Below are 20,111 nucleotides of genomic sequence, written 5' to 3' on the forward strand. Positions count from 1 at the left end.
TCTTAAGTAAAGAACTGAGGAAACCCTTGCATATACATGAATGGCTTCATCTGGTGGAGATTGTTGCTCACCGTCAAGAGGAAAACTGTAGGAGCAGAGAGGATGAATCACTGTCTCATTTCACTCCATTCTGAAACCTTGAACTGATCAACGTGGTTTGGTGTTTAGCATACTTGTCTCACATTACGTATATTGGAATCGTTTCTTTGAGAGGGCTTTGACTATTTTCCTATCCCTTGCTTTTCCAGTTGGAAATTGCATTGTGTCTCTTAATTACTTCATCATTGACAGGATATAAAACCTAATTAGTCTATTCCCAAAGTATTGTGTAAATAACGTTAGTGAGATGCCAGAGTGATTAAGGCACTAGGATCTCATTCAAAAGGAAAGGGAATCAAATTCTCATCCAGCTATCCCATATAGATTGCCCATAGTTTTCCTAGACTGTTTAAGGCAAATGCTTCAATGGTGCCAGAAAGACCATTGCAGGACTTACTAAATCATATTAAATTAAAACATGAAAACAAAAATATGAGCAAATTCAACATAGGAAGATAGTACATTCCTCATTACCTTAGCCAGCTTCATCCTGGCCCACAACTTCTTCATTTTTGAAGGCCAGACATACCAACAATTAAAGGGAACAGCCATGGGTACCAGGATGGCCCCCTCGTACGCCAACCTATTCATGGATCGCTTAGAGGAAGCTTTCTTGGTTACCCAGGGCTGCCAACCCAAAGTTTGGTATAGATTCATTGATGACATCTTCATGATCTGGACTCACAGTGAAGAAGAACTGCAGAACTTCCTCTCCAACCTCAACTCCTTTGGTTGCAGCAGATTCACCTGATCCTACTCCAAATCCCATGCCACTTTCCTTGACATTGACCTCCGTCTGTCCAATGGCCAGCTTCACACATCCGTCCACATCAAACCCACCAACAAGCAACAGTACCTCCATTATGACAGCTGCCACCCATTCCACATCAAACGGTCCCTTCCCTACAGCCTAGGTCTTCGTGGCAAATGAATCTGCTCCAGTCCGGAATCCCTGAAACATTACACCAACAATCTGAAAACAACTTTCGCATCCTACCCTCCCGACCTGGTACAGAAGCAAATAACCAGAGCCACTTCCTCATCCCCTCAAGCCGAGAACCTCCCACAGAAGAACCACAAACTTGCCCCACTTGTGACAGGATACTTTCCAGGACTGGATCAGACTCTGAATGTGGCTCTCCAGCAGGGATACAACTTCCTCAAATCCTGCCCTGAAATGAGATCCATCCTTAATGAAATCCCCCCCACTCCACCAAGAGTGTCTTTCCGTCATCCACCTAACCTTCGCAACCTCTCAGTTCATCCCTATGAAATCCCCAAACCACCTTCCCTACCCTATGGCTCCTGCCCTTGTAACCGCCCCCGGTGTAAAACCTGTCCCATGCACCCTCCCACCACCACCTACTCCAGTCCTGTAACCCGAAAGGTGTACACAATCAAAGGCAGAGCCGTGTGTGAAAGCACCCACGTGATTTACCAACTGACCTGCCTACACTGTGAAGCTTTCTATGTGGGAATGACCAGCAACAAACAGTCCATTCACATGAATGGACACAGGCAGACAGTGTTTGTTGGTAATGAGGATCACCCTGTGGCTAAACATGCCTTGGTGCACGGCCAGCACATCTTGGCACAGTGTTACACCGTCCGGGTTATCTGGACACTTCCCACTAACATCAACCTGTCAGAACTCCGGAGATGGGAACTTGCCCTTCAGTATATCCTCGCTTCTCGTTATCCGCCAGGCCTCAACCTCCGCTAATTTCAAGTTGCCGCGGCTCATACCTCACCTGTCTTTCAACAACATCTTTGCCTCTGTACTTCTGCCTCGACTGACATCTCTGCCGAAACTCTTTGCCTTTACAAATGTCTGCTTGTGTCTGTGTATGTGCGGTTGGATATGGGTGTGTGTGTGTGAGTGTATACCTGTCCTTTTTTCCTCCTAAGGTAAGTCTTTCCACTCCCGGGATTGGAATGACTCCTTACCCTATCCCTTAAAACCCACATCCTTTTGTATTTCCCTCTCCTTCCCTCTTTCCTGATGAAGCAACTGTTGGTTGCGAGAGCTTGAATTTTGTGTGCATATTTGTTTTACTTTGTATGTCTATTGACCTGCAGCACTTTCGTTTGGTAAGTCACATCATCTTTGTTTTTAGATATATTTTTCCCACGTGGAATGTTTCCCTCTATTATATCCGTATCATTAATTTGAACCCAACAATTACGTTTGTTATTGTCACTGTTGCATTTCGAAATCTTTTCTGTTGTCTTATTTTCTCTCTCTGTATTTGCCACTAGTTTCACTTTGTATTCACCTTCTCCATTTTACCGTAATCTACTATACAATTTTATCCCGCCTATATATACTCAATAATACGTAACCCACTTCCAAACCATAACCAAAAAAATTTTTTTGCCGCTTTCAGCAGTACCGCCGCTATAATATCCACTGTTTCTAGTTCACAAACAGTTCCTTTCAACTATTAAACTACCATTTCGGCTGGTTCTAATAACTTTCGCTTTATTTCCATTTCTGTTTTTCCAACATCACTGATCATTTTTAGCCGCTTTCCACAGGTTTTAACATCATTATTTCTTCATCAGACAATTGTTAGCCTCATTTTCATAATCTGCCACCACAAAACCACTCCTTTTAATACATTTACATGCAGTTTTTTTAAAATTTTCCTGAATTTCTCCACCCTTTAACGTGTTTTGGCGGCAACACAACCACCTAACCTTTGTGCACATCATTGTCTACCAACCCAAGTTCACCACAGGATCAACATAGCCCAACTTTAACCAACACTTTTTCGCCTTTTTTCACACCAGTTCTCCAGTTGCTTTCTAGTTCACCTTTATCTCTCCCCATATATTTTTATTTTCATTTTCATTTCAGCCTCATGTTACACTTTCCACCTTCTAATACCATGTCACCCTCACAACACCCCCACAATGACCCCATTAAGTTTTATTTACATTCCCTCCGCAAACATGCCTTCGCCCTAGCCAGGTTACGCTCCCATATTTTATTTTCTCAGGTTTGTCTGACATTTGGCATTACCCCCAAAGGCCTCACACTTAAAGTTCCCATCTCTGGCTGCAACCCATCTTTCCATCAGTCCCTATACCAATTCCAAACTGAACAATCCATTGCCCTCACCCACCTAATCCTTCACCTACACATCAACTCAGCCAATGAACACACCCGTCAACTCTTATCCTTAATAAAAGTCCTCAGTCTTTCCTCTCCCACATCCACACCGGCTGTTCAGAGCATCCTCCTACAGGCCAACCGCAAATTAGAACAGCATGACACCCTCCACCTCAAAAAACTATCCAATCTCCTGGTTTCCCACCTCCGGGAAGGCAACTCACTCACCCTTCACAACCTTTCCAACAAACCTCAACCTCCTCTCATTGCACACAAACCCAGTCTCTCCCATCTACTCAATCTCCCACTTCCAGCTCCACTCCCTCCAAAATCTCAAAATTTCCATCAACGCAATCTGGAACCACAACACCCTAATTCAGTAGTTAACCTTTCCTCCAAACCTCTCTCCCAATCCGAAACCTCTGTCCTATCCAAAGGCCTCACCTTCAGCCCCACTCCCAGATTCAACCAAACAGCCCTTGTCAAAGATTTACTGTCCTACAATCGTACTCTCTGCTGGAAATATCACATTGCCACGAAGAAAAATGATCCTAACCCTACTTCTAATGATCCAAATCCCTAAGACACTATCCAAATTGAACCCTGCCTGGACCAGTTCCGTCCTCCGTCACAGCGGGCCCCACCTCCTCTTCCTCAAAATCACCCTCTCCAAACCTTCCAGGAATTTCTGACTTCCAGCCTTGCCTCTCAGTCCTTCTTAATAAAACCTTAATCCTACTCCCAACATCACCACTGCTGAAGCCCAGGCTATCCGTGATCTGAAGGCTGACCGATCCATCGTCATTCTTCCGGCGGACAAGGGTTCCACGACTGTGGTACTTGATCATCGGGAGTATGTGGCTGAGGGTCTGCGTCAGCTTTCAGACAACACCACATACAAAGTTTGCCAAGGTAATCCCATTCCTGACGTCCAGGCGGAGCTTCAAGGAATCCTCAGAACCTTAGGCCTCCTACAAAACCTTTCACCTGACTCCATCAACCTCCTGACCCCACCGACACCCCGCACCCCTACCTTCTACCTTCTTCCTAAAATTCACAAACCCAATCATCCCGGCCGCCCCATTGTAGCTAGTTACCAAGCCCCCACAGAACGTACCTCTGCCTACGTAGATCAACACCTTCAACTCATTACATGCAGTCTCCCATCCTTCATCAAAGACACCAACCACTTTCTCGAACGCCTGGAATCCTTACCCAATCTGTTACCCCTGGAAACCATCCTTATAACCATTGATGCCACTTCCTTATACACAAATATTCAGCACATCCAGGGCCTCGCTGCGATGGAGCACTTCCTTTTACGCCGATCACCTGCCACCCTACCTAAAACCTCTTTCCTCATTACCTTAGCCAGCTTCATCCTGGCCCACAACTTCTTCACTTTTGAAGGCCAGACATACCAAAAATTAAAGGGAACAGCCATGGGTACCAGGATGGCCCCCTCGTACGCCAACCTATTCATGGGTCACTTAGAGGAAGCTTTCTTGGTTACCCAGGGCTGCCAACCCAAAGTTTGGTATAGATTCATTGATGACATCTTCATGATCTGGACTCACAGTGAAGAAGAACTGCAGAACTTCCTCTCCAACCTCGACTCCTTTGGTTGCAGCAGATTCACCTGCTCCTACTCCAAATCCCATGCCACTTTCCTTGACGTTGACCTCCATCTGTCCAATGGCCAGCTTCACACGTCCGTCCACATCAAACCCACCAACAAGCAACAGTACCTCCATTATGACAGCTGCCACCCATTCCACATCAAACGGTCCCTTCCCTACAGCCTAGGTCTTCGTGGCAAACGAATCTGCTCCAGTCTGGAATCCCTGAAACATTACACCAACAATCTGAAAACAGCTTTCGCATCCTACCCTCCCGACCTGGTACAGAAGCAAATAACCAGATTCACTTCCTCATCCCCTCAAGTCTAGAACCTCCCGCAGAAGAACCACAAACTTGCCCCACTTGTGACAGGATACTTTCTGGGACTGGATCAGACTCTGAATGTGGCTCTCCAGCAGGGATACAACTTCCTCAAATCCTGCCCTGAAATGAGATCCATCCTTAATGAAATTCTCCCCACTCCACCAAGAGTGTCTTTCCGCCATCCACCTAACCTTCGTAACCTCTTAGTTCATCCCTATGAAATCCCCAAACCACCTTCCCTACCCTCTGGCTCCTACCCTTGTAACTGCCCCCGGTGTAAAGCCTGTCCCATGCACCCTCCCACCACCACCTATTCCAGTCCTGTAACCCGAAAGGTGTACACAATCAAAGGCAGAGTCATGTGTGAAAGCACCCACGTGATTTACCAACTGACCTGCCTACACCGTGAAGCTTTCTATGTGGGAATGACCAGCAACAAACAGTCCACTCGCATGAATGGACACAGGCAGACAGTGTTTGTTGGTAATGAGGATCACCCTGTGGCTAAACATGCCTTGGTGCATGGCCAGAACATCTTGGCACAGTGTTACACCGTCCGGGTTATCTGGACACTTCCCACTAACATCAACCTGTCAGAACTCCGGAGATGGGAACTTGCCCTTCAGTATATCCTCGCTTCTCGTTATCCGCCAGGCCTCAACCTCCGCTAATTTCAAGTTGCCGCGGCTCATACCTCACCTGTCTTTCAACAACATCTTTGCCTCTGTACTTCTGCCTCGACTGACATCTCTGCCGAAACTCTTTGCCTTTACAAATGTCTGCTTGTGTCTGTGTATGTGCGGTTGGATATGGGTGTGTGTGTGAGTGTATACCTGTCCTTTTTTCCTCCTAAGGTAAGTCTTTCCGCTCCCGGGATTGGAATGACTCCTTACCCTCTCCCTTAAAACCCACTTCCTTTCGTCTTCCCCTCTCCTTCCCTCTTTCCTGATGAGGCAACAGTTTGTTGCGAAAGCTTGAATTTTGTGTGTATGTTTGTGTTTGTTTGTGTATCTATCGACCTGCCAGCGCTTTTGTTCGGTAAGTCACCTCATCTTTGTTTTTATATATAATTTTTCCCACGTGGAATATTTCCTTCCATTATATTGATATCATCTTTGTTTTTAGATATATAAGTATTACTTTTATATGATATGATAGGTTATGAGGATCAAGAAACATATTAATCGTAGCATTCTTCAGGTGCTTATTTTTTAACTGCTTAATTATTTAATGTGCAGTGTTACTGCAGCTGGGAAGTTGGATATTTTTTTCTGTGGCTGTCTGTTTCACATTTTCCACCCAGTTTCACATTTTCCACCCAGTGAGCAGATTTTTGTCTGAAAGTGATACTGAGAGACATCATTCCAAACTCAGTGTAAAGCTCACTTACACAAGTTAAAGCCACCCATTTTGTATACATCACCGGAAATAAAAGTTTTCAGGAAGAGAACTATATCCAGAAATATATACATTTATGTTGACTTAACTCGAACACTTTTGCATATTCTGCCACGTCTTGACTATTGCAAATCCTGGCCATAAATGCGATCACAGAATTTCAGTAAATGTCCCACACTGCGATTGTCTGTTAACTGTAAAAGTTTGTTACAGGTTAAAAGGATCTCTCACAATGCAGCTTTCAGAATTCCTTGACAAATTACAGGGTCAAAGTGCCTCAAATTCGAGAGAACACAACCGCTCAGTTCTTACCTCAGAATTCCTGGGTAGTATAATACAGGAATTTCTTTAAACTTTTAAGCGTCTGGAGTTATATCTCACATGATAAGTAGCCCACTTTTTGCTGTGCAATTGCTATAATTACCCAGATATATTGTCAAAACTGCCACAAACAAATTACTGCCTCTGAAGCTCAACTAGAAATGACTCAAGTCTTAACAACATGTCTCAAGGATGTGCTGCCTTCTGTGAAAGGAAGTAAAGCTGTTGCCAAAATTCGTGCTGGGCCCAAGCAAGGGCAAGTGCTTTGACACACATTAGTTTACTGTGGAATATAGAGACTTGGTAAATAATTTCTCCAATATGTGACCCCTCAACATCATAAATTCCTTGTATTATTTTACTAGAATGAGTCCTTGGCAAGCGATGTCTCTGTTCAAAACTAACCCTCAAACATTACTTGGGAGATTCATGAATCTTACGAGCAACAATTCATGATTCTGTTTGCTATGACCTGATAAAATGAATACAAAAAAAAAAAAAGTAGTGACATTTTACAATATGCTGCTAGAGTACAAATAATGTAGTTTCTGATTGCTTTTTTTAGGATTGAGACATTATAATTGCTACTGCTGCACTTAATTTCAGTATGGTCTATCCTGGATGCTCCTTTCTTTGCTTATCTCATTTTGACAGTTATCGGTATTGTGTAAATCAAGCTGTTCCAATTTGAGTGCCACCGGCAGGCAGCCAGGTGCCCGCAGACAGCGAGGTTCCCATGAGCTCATGTGGGCCGTGAAGGGCAAACACCTGATGTGCAGCTAGTTGTGCAATCGGGCTGTAGCGTATGTGATTGACTGCACTGGCCTAGTGCGCATGGGGAGGGGTGGCCAAGTGGCTCACCCATGCACAGAATGTCAGCAATATGGCTGCGTGGTGGATAGCGTACACACACCTGTACATGCTTATGGGCAAGCTGATGGGCACCTGGAGGCACTTGTACCTCATAGGAAAGCATTGGAAGATCTTGGACTAAATTATTTGTCTTTAATATTTCCTCAAGTCCTATCAGCTGATACTGTCACTTTTATATTCACATCTTACTATTGTTTTCGAACCACCTCTTGCAATATAATTGAGTGAGGAGACACAATGACAAAGTATGGGACTTGAATTCTTGAGCAGCAGGGTTCAAATACCAGTCAGGACATACTGACTTAAGTTTACTGTACTTTTCCGCAATAACCAAGATCAGTATTGGGCTCCATCTCTAATGAAGCCGATGCCAATAAGAGAAAAAGGAAAAGTGAAAAGTGCTTGATTACCGTATTTACTCGAATCTAAGCCGCACCTGAAAAATGAGACTCGAAATAAGGAAAAAAAAGAATTCCCGAATCTAAGCCGCACCGGAAATTTGAGACTCGAAATTCAAGGAGAGAGTAAAGTTTTAGGCCGCACCTCCAAATCGAAACAAAGTTGGTCCATTGTAATAATGAGACACAATTTAGGTCGAATGAATGACGATACAGCTGCAGTAGTTAGGTTCGAGTCGTAAGCTTAGCAGTTAAGCTTTACCAGGTAGCCATTGCTATGCGTCAGGCGCTCCGTCCGTATTTATACGAGTACCCTTCCTTTTTCGCGTGCTTCGTCTGGTTTGAATCGATTGCTTATTTTGCTTTGATCTGATAAGTGCTGTTTTCTTTGTTATAGGTGTTTGCGTCACTCTAAGCTGAAAATGCATTACTGTACTGTGTCACGCATTGTTTGTCGCATTCTGATAGTGCGTGTTTACGGCCTGTCGCCGCCCGCGGCATGGCTTGCTTTTGTGCGCGCTACCGCCGCTTACGATTAAAAAAAGAGAGGAATTGTCTCATTAGCGAAACAATGGCAAGTGACTGCTACTTGTTGTTACTTACACTGCTGCTTTCTTTGATAATGATCAACAAGAACCAAATAATAGACTGCGTATGATAGAAGATGTTCTGAACGAGAGTTACGCGAAAATGTTTCTCCGTTTGAAAATCTTTGCGGCCGGTTCTTTAGCACATCAAATTCTGCACAGAAATTGGTCATTTTAGATTTAAAAATCTAGTCAGTTGCCGTGCTTCATTTTTGACTGTATCACTATTAGGCATAAGAATAATAGGAATATAAACATGACACGATACGTATATATTCTTCCGCGTTTGCTGTTGTCTCACTCTAGTTTCGTAGTTTATTAGGCAGGCAGGATTTAAATGAGATAGCAGCAAACACGAAAGAATACATGGCAAAATGTTTATATTCGTATTATTCTTATGGTGAGGAAAAAATTCAGAAAGTAGAGTTGGCCATATTGACAAACATCCCAAACAGTCTTGCATGTCGGATTTTCGTAGTACATTGAAATTCTGCTACATTCGAAGATGAACAATACGGAATTTGTATTTACTTCGTTGGATAATGTATGAAAATGCAGTTGTCGAAACTCGGGGCGGAGGAAAAAAAGCTCGTCTTCCACCTTTTTTTTTTAATTTATTTACTGACGCGGAGGTTTTGGCGCCAGTATTTATCTTTGTGCCTACGAAGCATGCCTGTGTAGCGCTACACATATTTGACAGCAGAAGTTAGTTGTGGTGGCACCTACCAACATTTTTCAGAACTTCCACTTGCTTTGCACTCGATTCTAAGCCGCAGGCGGCTTTTTGGATTACGAAAACCGGAAAAAAAGTGCGGCTTAGATACGAGTAAATACGGTAGTCAATACAGAACAGCAGGGTTCAAATACCAGTCAGGACCTCCTGATTTAAGTTTACTGTACTTTCCCGCAATAACTAAGATCAATATTAGGATAGAGCATTAAAAAAAAAACCATAGTTAAATTTCTTCCTGGTTCGTGTTCATCCCAAGCTACTGCCTCATCTCTAATGGTGCCAATGCCAATGAGAGAAAAAGGAAAAGGGAAAAGTGCTTGATTAGTCAATACAGAGGCATAAACAAATAAAAACAGTGTATTGGAACTAGAGGTGTTAGTCCCTCCCATTTAAACACACATTATCGACTCTTTCTTCATCTGAGATCTTTCTGTAGTTGTTCATACAAACCAATGGTAAGCAAGCTTATCTTGCACCAGAGTGAGTTAGTATTTATGTTGGAGCCTACTGTATTTTAATTTCATTTGTCCATCTGTGTCATTAAGTGAAGAATCTCCTTCTCCTTCAACCCTTTAACAGTGTACATCAGTTTTACTTTTTGTTCTCTTGCTCTGAAGGGGGAAATATTTGTTACTAATTAAGAGACCTGGTTTCATGCTTATTTAAAATTTTACAAATTTCCATTCGCCTCCCCTCCCCATATATATTCTATATTGTATTCTGTTGTCTCACTTCTTTAATTACTCAGTCTCTGAGTGCATCTCTAACTTCCCCTTTTCTTAATTTAGCTGATTTAAGTGTATTATGTCTTTTTGTTATTTAATTATATTCTGTTGTTCAAACTTAATCAATCCATATTCGTGTTTCCTTCTTTCTCCTTCCTCTCCTCCTCCTCTTCCTCCTCCTCCTCCTCCTCCATCATCATCAGTCCTAAGTTTTTTTATATTGTTTATAGAATGACATACTTTGTTACATTGCAATCTGTTTCATGACAGTTTTTCGTAGTATGGATCGCAGAATTTCTTTTTACTTATTAAAACTGGTTTAACTTTTCTTTGAAACCATCATCAGATCCCTTGTCCTGTGTAACATGTGCAGTTAAATAGCTGAATGTTTTTGCTTTCATTTCTCATTTATTCTGTTTCCATTTGTTCTGCCAGTTGATGTTTCAGTTTGCCAAATGGCAAGAAGATGTCTCTGTGCCTCATTTGAAATTAGATACTGTACCTCCAATTTCATTTAGAAATGACTGATCTACTCTTAACTGAACACTGGTAGCTGGTTCTCCTTTTGGTGTATTACATCTTACTTCTGTTTATTTATTTTTAAGTTCTGAATCCAGTTCCAAGTCACTACCTTCGCCAGTCATTTCATTCACTGTCACCCTTTTTTTCCCTCTACCCTAAAAATAATACTACTGAGGAAGGTGTCGCAGTGGTTAACGCATTGAACTCATGTTCAACGGGACAGATGGTAATAAGGGTTCAAATCGCCATCTGGCCACCCAAATTTAATTTTCCAGTGGCTTCCTTAAATTACTAGAGGCAAATGTCAGTATGGTTCCTTGGAAAAAGATACAAAAGATTTCCTCCCCCCCCCCCCCCCCCTTTTTCTTTTCTTTTTGAAGCCTATGTGCCATCTTTAATGACCTCATAGTTGATAGAATGTCAAAGTATCAGATGTGCTGCTGGACTCTTAGCAATTTTCAATAACAAGCAACTGCCAGTAAGAAAATTTTTACATTTATTTCTTCTCAAATATTTCTGTATATGACCTTTACTGGAATTAAACAGTCCTTGCTTACTGTTGTTTATCAATTTGTTTTAGAATTTCTTTGATTGCCTTCGTGAGCGTATTTCATGTGGTAGTAGAAAAAAGAGGCTACCAAATTCTACCACAGCATTCATAAGAAGACATTCAGTGCCAATAGGGACATTTACTAAATACACCTGGAACATTACAAATATCATTCAAGTGAAGCAAATTTTTGAAACATCTCTGGTAAGTGAAAAAGTGTGATGCTGTGAGTTGTGAAACATTCCTGTATTTGTATGTGGCATGAAAGTTGGTCAGAAAATATTGACTCATAATTTGTACTTAACTTCTAAGAAGGAAACAAAAGAAGTGAAATTTCAGAACATGAACTGATAACTTAAATTAGTAATAATTTTAGGTTTTAATCGTGATCTTTGTCTTTCTAGACTATTTTTATCTGCCTTTCTAGACCAGCACAGATTCCCTTGTGCTAAAAAGTTACTACTTCTTTTCCTCACTCCTTGGTGAACAAATGTGTGCAGAATTGCTGCATCCTTAAATTTATTACCATAATGAACTCTTTTTAGGGACCCTAAGAGGTGGCAGACTAATGTCGCTGAGTCTAGGCTATATGACAGAAAAGGCAAGACACTGCATAAAAAGGATCTGATGAGAAAGATCGTTTAAACTGTAATGTTAAAACTTTGCTACAAAAGCAAAGAAAGTTTCACTGCAGATTTAAATAAAGTGTAATCCTTGTATCAAATTAAGGCTAAACAAATCCAAAGCGAATGTAAAGAGCACAGCATGAGGAATATTCAATTAATTTGTGTTGGACAGACTGTAATAAAGTTATTACAGCTTGGGATAAAAAAGTTTTATCTATTCTAATAATAAAACTGTGAAACCATCAGTATTTTTTGTACATGATAATCTTCAAAACTACTAGACAAATTTTCATGGTGTTTTCAGAGGTAACTCCATAGCTTGGTGCAGCATATAAGCTTTATTTTATTGAAATTGGATCTCAGAAAAAGGGTATCATAATTCAAAGTTGTATCTAAACTCCTCTGCTCAGCTTAGTAGTTCAGATGTTTGTCATGGCATAGTACATCAAAGAACGGTTACATGGTGCTGTTAGTTTTTTTTTTTTTTAACTCAGTGAAAGATGTATTTCTGGGAATTAATGTCAGTGATAGAATTGAACACCGCAACTTACCTTTACAAATACAAAGTAGGAGCTAATCTACTTGGCTATTGTACACAGATTAACTGATTATGCTTTGTGTATTAAAAACTTAATGACCTTGCTTTGCATCTTTCAATAGGTATTATTTATATTATTTGCTAGGAAAAATGTATTTATTAAGTTTGCTCTGTAATTTGGGTGCCTACTCATTTACTTTTTGATTTTGTTTCATTGATGAATAAAGTGCCTAAAAATGGTCGAGTCTTTATTGAATATACCAGAACAGTTAAAAACCTGATAACTGTATAATCTCAAGAATCCAATGAAGATAGTGATGAGAGACTTGTTGTGGCTTGAGGACATAAGGCTTTAACTCACTCTGGAAACGAAGTGTGACATGACTCTGATCTCATTCTTGAGAAATCAGCCTTTAATTTACTTCTCTGCAAATAAAGGAAGCAGAAATTTTGATGTGAAGTGGTGCAGGTGAACGTATTTTTATACCCAGAAGCCCACTTATTTGTGATAATTATCCATTTAACTGTAAACGTTTACAATTTCTGGTGAGCTTATCTTATGCCAAGACCATAACACACAAGGCCAGATGTTGCATTTTGCTGGTATTGGCATTAGTGTCAGTTACTTTTTGCACAGCCAGCTGGCACAAGTGTGTGTCTATGTGTGTGTTTTGAGTGTGTATTTATACTCCAGCTTGACAAAGGATTTATTCTGAAAGCTAAAAAGTTTTCTTTCTCTTGGGTGTGTATGCGCGAGTGGATAAGTCAATGCTACTGCTAGATGCTCTAGTAAGATATTGTCCACTCGCACACAGATATCACAAGATACCATTCTTGTTTGCTGATTTTAAAGACAGAATTGATAATGATTTACAATTAGTTTGGAACTTTTCTCTGGTCAGTATTTTGGTAAATGTGTCTGCCAACTGACCAGATTTGATTTAGGGTACAAGGATACAACGTTCATTTATCTTTTCACTAATATAATAAAACTTTCTGAATATTTGTTTAGTCTTTTGGTGACGATCATTAGCTTTTTACATTCGCAGTGCTGTCTGGTTGTCCACAAAGAATTAAATTGGTTGTTCCATAGACACAGAGCTCCTGCAAGAATGTGGAAATCCTCATTATTTCAACAACTGTGTCAGATGCTGCAACATAATCTGCTTCCATTTTAGATCTGTCAACACATTTTTGCCTAGGAAGTGTCCGGGTAATTGATCCAGCAATACATGTTAGAGACTGCTCCAGTCCATAAAGGTTTTTCTTTAATTTGGAGACTAAGGTTGCATTATCATTAATAAAACCTTCAGGATGTGAAAAATCTTCTTGCAAATAACTGTTCAGAAAGGCAGTTTCCACAAAAAATTGCTTCATGTTCATACCATGCAATCCAGCCAAAGCTAAAAGAATATGAATTGATTCACACATAATATGTTGCCCATTAGTTTCACTGTGTGGCATTTTTTTAGTATCATTTTATTTATTGCAGATCACCATTCATGAATTATCTTAAGATGATTCCACATATCACTTGCTATAGCACACAATATACCAGTTTGCCACTGGTCAAATTCCATACCAGACAAGATAAAAAAGCATTTCTTATGTATTAAGCTTAGTCTACAATTTCTGTGTATCTGTGCTTTCCATTCGATGTTTCTATAACTGGAAATTAGCTGCATCAAATTTCTGGAGACTGAAAAACTTTGTTTGATCCATATTTTACTTTTCCACTTCCAAGTGAAAACTTTTGCTGTAATAATTGAGCTCTCTTAAAACATTAGGCTAATGAATGTGGAGAAAATAAAATATTACCCCAGTTAGTAAACACATTTTACTGGGCACATAACCTGTGGGACAGGCTATTATCAGGTTATTAAACATAACTTTGAAATGAGGGCAACCACAGTCAAAACTCTGCATGTTGAATAAAAAGTCTTCCGCTCAGGATGTTAAAGCCCATTATTGGAAGGTCACAAGTGGTTTTTGTATCCTTAGAATGCATTGCCAGGTGATCCGTACATCATAGGAGTAACATATCTACTTAATAAAACCTTCCGGGGTTCCAGCCCAGTCAACTGGTTAAATTCCCATGAACTTTTGACGAAGCCCTCCTTGGCCATTGTCAATTGGTGAATGACTGCCGTGTCGCCAGGGCCTCACTGTTTCTTCAGCCTGCGACAGTCATTGCTCATTTTGAATAATCGTGCTGTTAAATTATCAAAAGCCTGTTTTTGTGTCAGGAGTCATAAGCAGTAACAAAAGATTCATAGTTTGCTACAAGTCCACCTAAAACTTGGTAATTATAGTATGTATCTGGCTGCTGACTCTGGCATCATTGGTGCTCTCTTCCTTGCTAATGTTTTCATGCTGCGCCTGTCATGCCTGCTTCAACTTCACAATATCCGGATCCCAGGCTGTGCTGAGCTGCAAACCACTATCCTTATTGATGGTGTTTTCAGAACTTTTATTTCTACTGCTTCTTTTTTTGATGCTGTCCGAAAATCTCTTCATATTCATAATGACTTATGTTTTGCTGAATAGAATTAGATGTTGATTTACTCTTTGAAATAACCAATTTTTAAAAATAAGTGATCATAATCACATAAGGCTGCTAGGAATAACATACTTACATTAGCTTTTAAATTATTGTAGTGTATAGGGAACACAGTTCTAATCAGGTCCCACTGTTCAATTTTAAAGCAAAAAAAGTAACCCGCACGGAGTGGCCGTGCAGTAACAAAAGATCCATAGTTTGCTACAAGTCCACCTAAAACTGGGCGGTCCCTCCCACCAGAGTTTCGAGTCCTCCCATGGGCCTGTGTGTGTGTGTGTGTGTGTGTGTGTGTGTGTGTGTGTGTGTGTGTGTGTGTGTTGTTCTTAGCATAGGTTAATTTAAGTTAGTTTAAGTAGTGTGTAAGTCCAGGGACCCATAATCTCAGCAGTTTGGTCCCTTAGGAATTCACACACACTAGAAATAAGTAACTTGCTGCAAAGCAGTGGTCCAAGTTAAAATGATTGGCCCTGAAAAGCAAACTATAAAATAAAGGCATATCTCAGTAACCATGAAAATAGAAAAAAAGTGAAAAACCATATATGCCATAAGAACAGAGTGTTAACAGGACCTCGTTTCTCTTAGATCAGTCTGCTACATTTATGGACAACAGTATCAGCCGTTATAGAAAGCCTATAGCTTCCTGACCTGGTAATCCATAACTCTTCAAACCATCCAATACAATGCAAGATGGCAGCCTACGAAGGCGAGTTCAGCGTAATTTAGTTGGTAGCTCATTCCAGCAGATATGGGGCTGACTTTGTTACTAACATTAATGGAAGTGTTTTAAAGACCAAGAATGGGAACCATAATCCTTGTGTGGCCTGGGAATTGCTTAATGGCGCCATTACCCTTGCTGCCATACACAGTGAGTTCTGTAATGATAAGGTTTATCATAAAATACCTTATTTTGGTAACATTTTCAGTAGGACTGGCAAACATATGAGTTCTAAAAACATAATTCCAGCCTGCTTTAATCCTAGAAATAATGGCCAAAGGGTCAGAAAATAATGGTTCAGACACAGGGAAAAGTCGAAATTTGAAAGTTATACATCTCTGGAGTGTATTGCATTACATGTGATGGGTGTAGTTCAAAGATCAGTCAAACTGGTAGAAATTTTGTGATATGCTTTAAGAAACTCATTAACAACTGAGGCTACAAATCAGTCTTAAGTACCAACCTACTGGAAACTGGGTGTTTAATTCTACAGGAAACTGGGTGTTCAGTTATTGATCTTCCCACTAATCTTCAAATATGCATTAAGAAAACAAGGGCAGTGCACCTAATATTTTTGAAGTACCGGTATTGGAAATTTATTGCACATTGAAAAAATTCCTGTTGAAACACTTAACACAAAAATCGATTTACATCACAGAAATCATTTAGATAATACTCTTTACTCAGTGCCTTTGGATGTCTGTATATTCATCCCCTTGCTTATGAAAGTGAATTTAAAAATGATGGTAAGTCGCATAAGTAATATAGGTGCAGGTGGTATTGAACCCTTTATTGTGCTTGCTCATGACATGTTTTGACATTCAGCTATATCCTACCCCATTGAAAGGGATTTCTAATATTATTAGCTCTCTTAAAAACAAATGTTCCAGTGGTTATGATGAAATCAGCACTACCATAATTAAATGTTGCTCCTCAGAACTTTGTGACATACTGCGTTACTTATGCAATGAATCCCTCCACAGTGGTACTTTTCCAAATAGGCTTAAATATGCTATTGTCAAACCATTACACAAAAAAGGAGACAAATCATTAGTGGAAAACTTCCATCCCATTTCATTATTGGTAATATTTTCAAAAGTGTTTGAAAGGGTTATGTACAATAGACTTTATAAACGTTAGTACAGAAAAATATTCTCATTCGCAATCAGTGTGGATTTCGGAAAGGATCATCAACTGATCAAGCTATATTCACTTTTACAGTGATATATTAAAATCAATAAATCAAAAGTTATTACCACTTGGAATATTCTGTGATCTGGCTAAAGCTTTTGGTTGTGTTAAGCTTGATATTCTTATACAAAAGTTAAAATGATATAGGATAACAGAAGTAGGAGGATAACAGAAGTAGGAGGGTCATGGTTAATAGAAAACAGTGTGTGTCTGTATTGGGCTTACCACGTAACAGTAGTCATTCAAAATATGAAATCATTAGAAAAGGGGTGCCCCAGGGCTCTATTTTAAGTCCCTTGTTGTTCATATTATATATTAATGACCTTCCATATGCAGTGTCACAAAATGCAAATTTTGTCTTATTTGCTGATGATACAAGTATTGGTGTAAAAAAGCAGTACCCATGATCTCACTGAGCAATCAGCTAATGAACTATTTGTAAGTATCAGTGGGTGGTTCACAGCAAATGGATTGTCACTGAATTTTGCCAAGACCTATTACATACAGTTTAGTACCTCAAAAAGAATGCCTGACCCTACAAGTATATAATGTATTCAAGCAATGAAATTAAAGCTGTAGACAGTGTCAAATTTTTATGGCTACAAATTGACCCCAACCTGAATTGGAAAACTCACACTCTGGACTTAATGAAATGCCTTGTTTCAGCTACATTTGCAGTATGCATGATAGCAGAAATGGGTGATTTAAAAATGAAGAAATTAGTTTATTCGGCCCACTTCCTTTCACTGATGTGTTATGGAATCATCTTTTGGGGAAACTGCTCTCACAAAGAGAAAATTTTCAAAATTCAGAAACGAGTCATTAGAATTATATCTGGTGTCAGTCCTAGATCATCATGCAGAGATCTCTTTAAGAAACTTGGTATTTTATCTACTGCTTCTCAGTACATATACTTATTGATGTCCTTCGTCATTTACAATATGTCTCTTTTTACGCAAAATAGTGTAAAACATGATTATAATACCATAACCAAAAACAGTCTGTATAAGGACTATAAAAGCTTAACATTAGTACAAAAAGGAGTCAAATACATGAGTACTCATATATTCAGTAACTTACCAGAGCATATCAAATGTTTTGTAAGTGCTAAAGATCGGTTTCAGAGTGAATTAAAGGACTTCTTGTTGGCCAACTCCTTCTACTCCATCAATGAATATCTTCACAAGGATTATAGCTCATACCTCTGTCTGCATTAGAATTATACAATATCCATGTAGCTGAGAAAGAAGGAAAAAAAGAAAAAAACCTTTGACTCTTTCCACATCCCAGATACTCCTCTCCAAGGGATCCATGGAAAACTATAAATGTAATGTAATGTAACAGCCCATCATCAGATGACCTGGTAACAACTGATAAAGAGAAATGCAAGTAATGAATTATATAATACAGCTATACCAAAAAAAGGAGGCTATATAGACCTCAAATGAAATTAATTGTACACAACTTTAAAGAACATAAGTAAATACCATCTAAGATCATTATATGTATTGGCAAGGACATTGAATAATGTCTTTACAAATGTTAAGCAAAACATGTGCTGTCGTATATAAGAAGTTGACCAAACCAGTAACTGACTACAGTTACAGTGTCAAGGAACTACTAATGGAGGCATGATGTAAGCTCGCGTCACTAGAGGGTACCTCTTCTAATCAAAATGTTAATATAATGTAATAGAAGCAAAATCATCACTGATGTGCAAGGTCAATTGTAAAAATAGTATAGTAGTACTAGACATTCCATTTTCAACATCGTATAGAACAACATTCAGTATAATTTATTCATCATTTCAGTGGAGGGCATCACATCCAATACAAAGTTACTTAAAATGATTGCTTTTCAATAAACAAAATTAATTAAAATAATTATTTTGTTTTTACTAGCACAGTTGTGCAACAAAGTCAACAGTAAAACACTATGCAATATGACTTAAGGAAAACAGCTCACTAATAAAATTACATATGATCATTAACAATTCCATAAAACATAGAAAATTAAAAGAAAGACTAACCAGATTGGGACTCTTATTGGTTTTTCCTACCCACAAGTAAATCACTGAAAAGAATCAAAGAACCACCTTTAGTGTGACAAAGAAATATACTACTTTCCTTTCCACTATATTAAATTTTTTTCTCCCAGTCCTCATGAAAACCACTTCAGTGAAGTCATTAGCCACTCAGACCTGAACAATCTTTAGAGCAATAAAGCCTAGCCAGCAGATAAAACATTGATGTAAAAAAAAGGACACTTTTGAGCTGGTTTATGATATACCTCAACTTTTACATTATGTCGTATTCTGATGATAATATGATGCAAGTATACAACTCCTAGTGGCCTTATGTGATTATGATCACTTATTTTTAAAAATTGGTTATTATGAAGAGTACATGTGTTATTACTCCAATGTACAGATGCATTTTTAGAATGTGAAACTGGTTGTCACCTTTAACAGCCTAAGCAGAAGACTTTCTAGTCAACATATTATTACTGTTTGGGATAAATGAGTTTTATTACTTAAAGAAAAAGAGACATTTCAAATGTAGGACACAGACAGTTCCCATTAACAGTATTAATAAGACAAAAGGAATAAAAGACAGTGTGTCAGTCCGAAATGGCAAAGATATAAAAACATCTGCTGTACTAATAACAATATCATGAAATAGATAATTTGCTACTCACCACATAGAGGAGGTGTGGAGTTGCCAGTAGGCACAATGAAAAGACTGCTAAATACTTAAGCTTTCAGCTAAAAGACCTCCTTCAGAAATAAAAAATACAGATACATGGCCACTGTCTCCAGCCCTGGATTTGATATGAACAGCAATTTGGGGTAGGTGGTGGGGGTAAGGAGGAGGTATGGGCCAGGGAGGGGGAGGGACAGCAAGGTGAGGGTAGGGGAAGGTGGTGTGCTGCATCTGAGAGCGTGCAGTGACATGGTGCAGACAGGACAGGGCTGATAGGTGCAGGGTTGGGAAGCTGTGCCATCAGGACCCTTACTACCAACACCAGATTTTCTGAATTGCACAGGTAGGAAGGTTGTGAGTTATTGTAAAGCTAATTTTACACTATTTAGAGTCATGGCGTATTATGTATGTTTATGTAAACATACAGTAACTCTGAGGACTTTCCATTCATCTGAAGGAAAGATGATTTGCCTATCCATCTGATGAATTTCCTTATCTTCCTATGATGATGATC

General features: G+C 39.5%; 1 protein-coding gene across 1 annotated transcript in view; it reads left to right on the top strand.

Moving 5' to 3' along the window:
* The window catches only part of LOC126473885 (uncharacterized protein C2orf42), a gene marked incomplete in the record, with an annotated part of 222,134 nt that overhangs the window by 171,398 nt on the left and 30,625 nt on the right, over positions 1-20,111 (top strand). Inside the window, 1 exon segment of the mRNA XM_050101223.1 lies at positions 11,296-11,469. Within this exon segment, the coding sequence (XP_049957180.1) occupies positions 11,296-11,469 (174 nt within the window).

This window comes from Schistocerca serialis, chromosome 4 (genome assembly GCF_023864345.2).
Source record: "Schistocerca serialis cubense isolate TAMUIC-IGC-003099 chromosome 4, iqSchSeri2.2, whole genome shotgun sequence".
NCBI lineage: Eukaryota > Metazoa > Arthropoda > Insecta > Orthoptera > Acrididae > Schistocerca > Schistocerca serialis.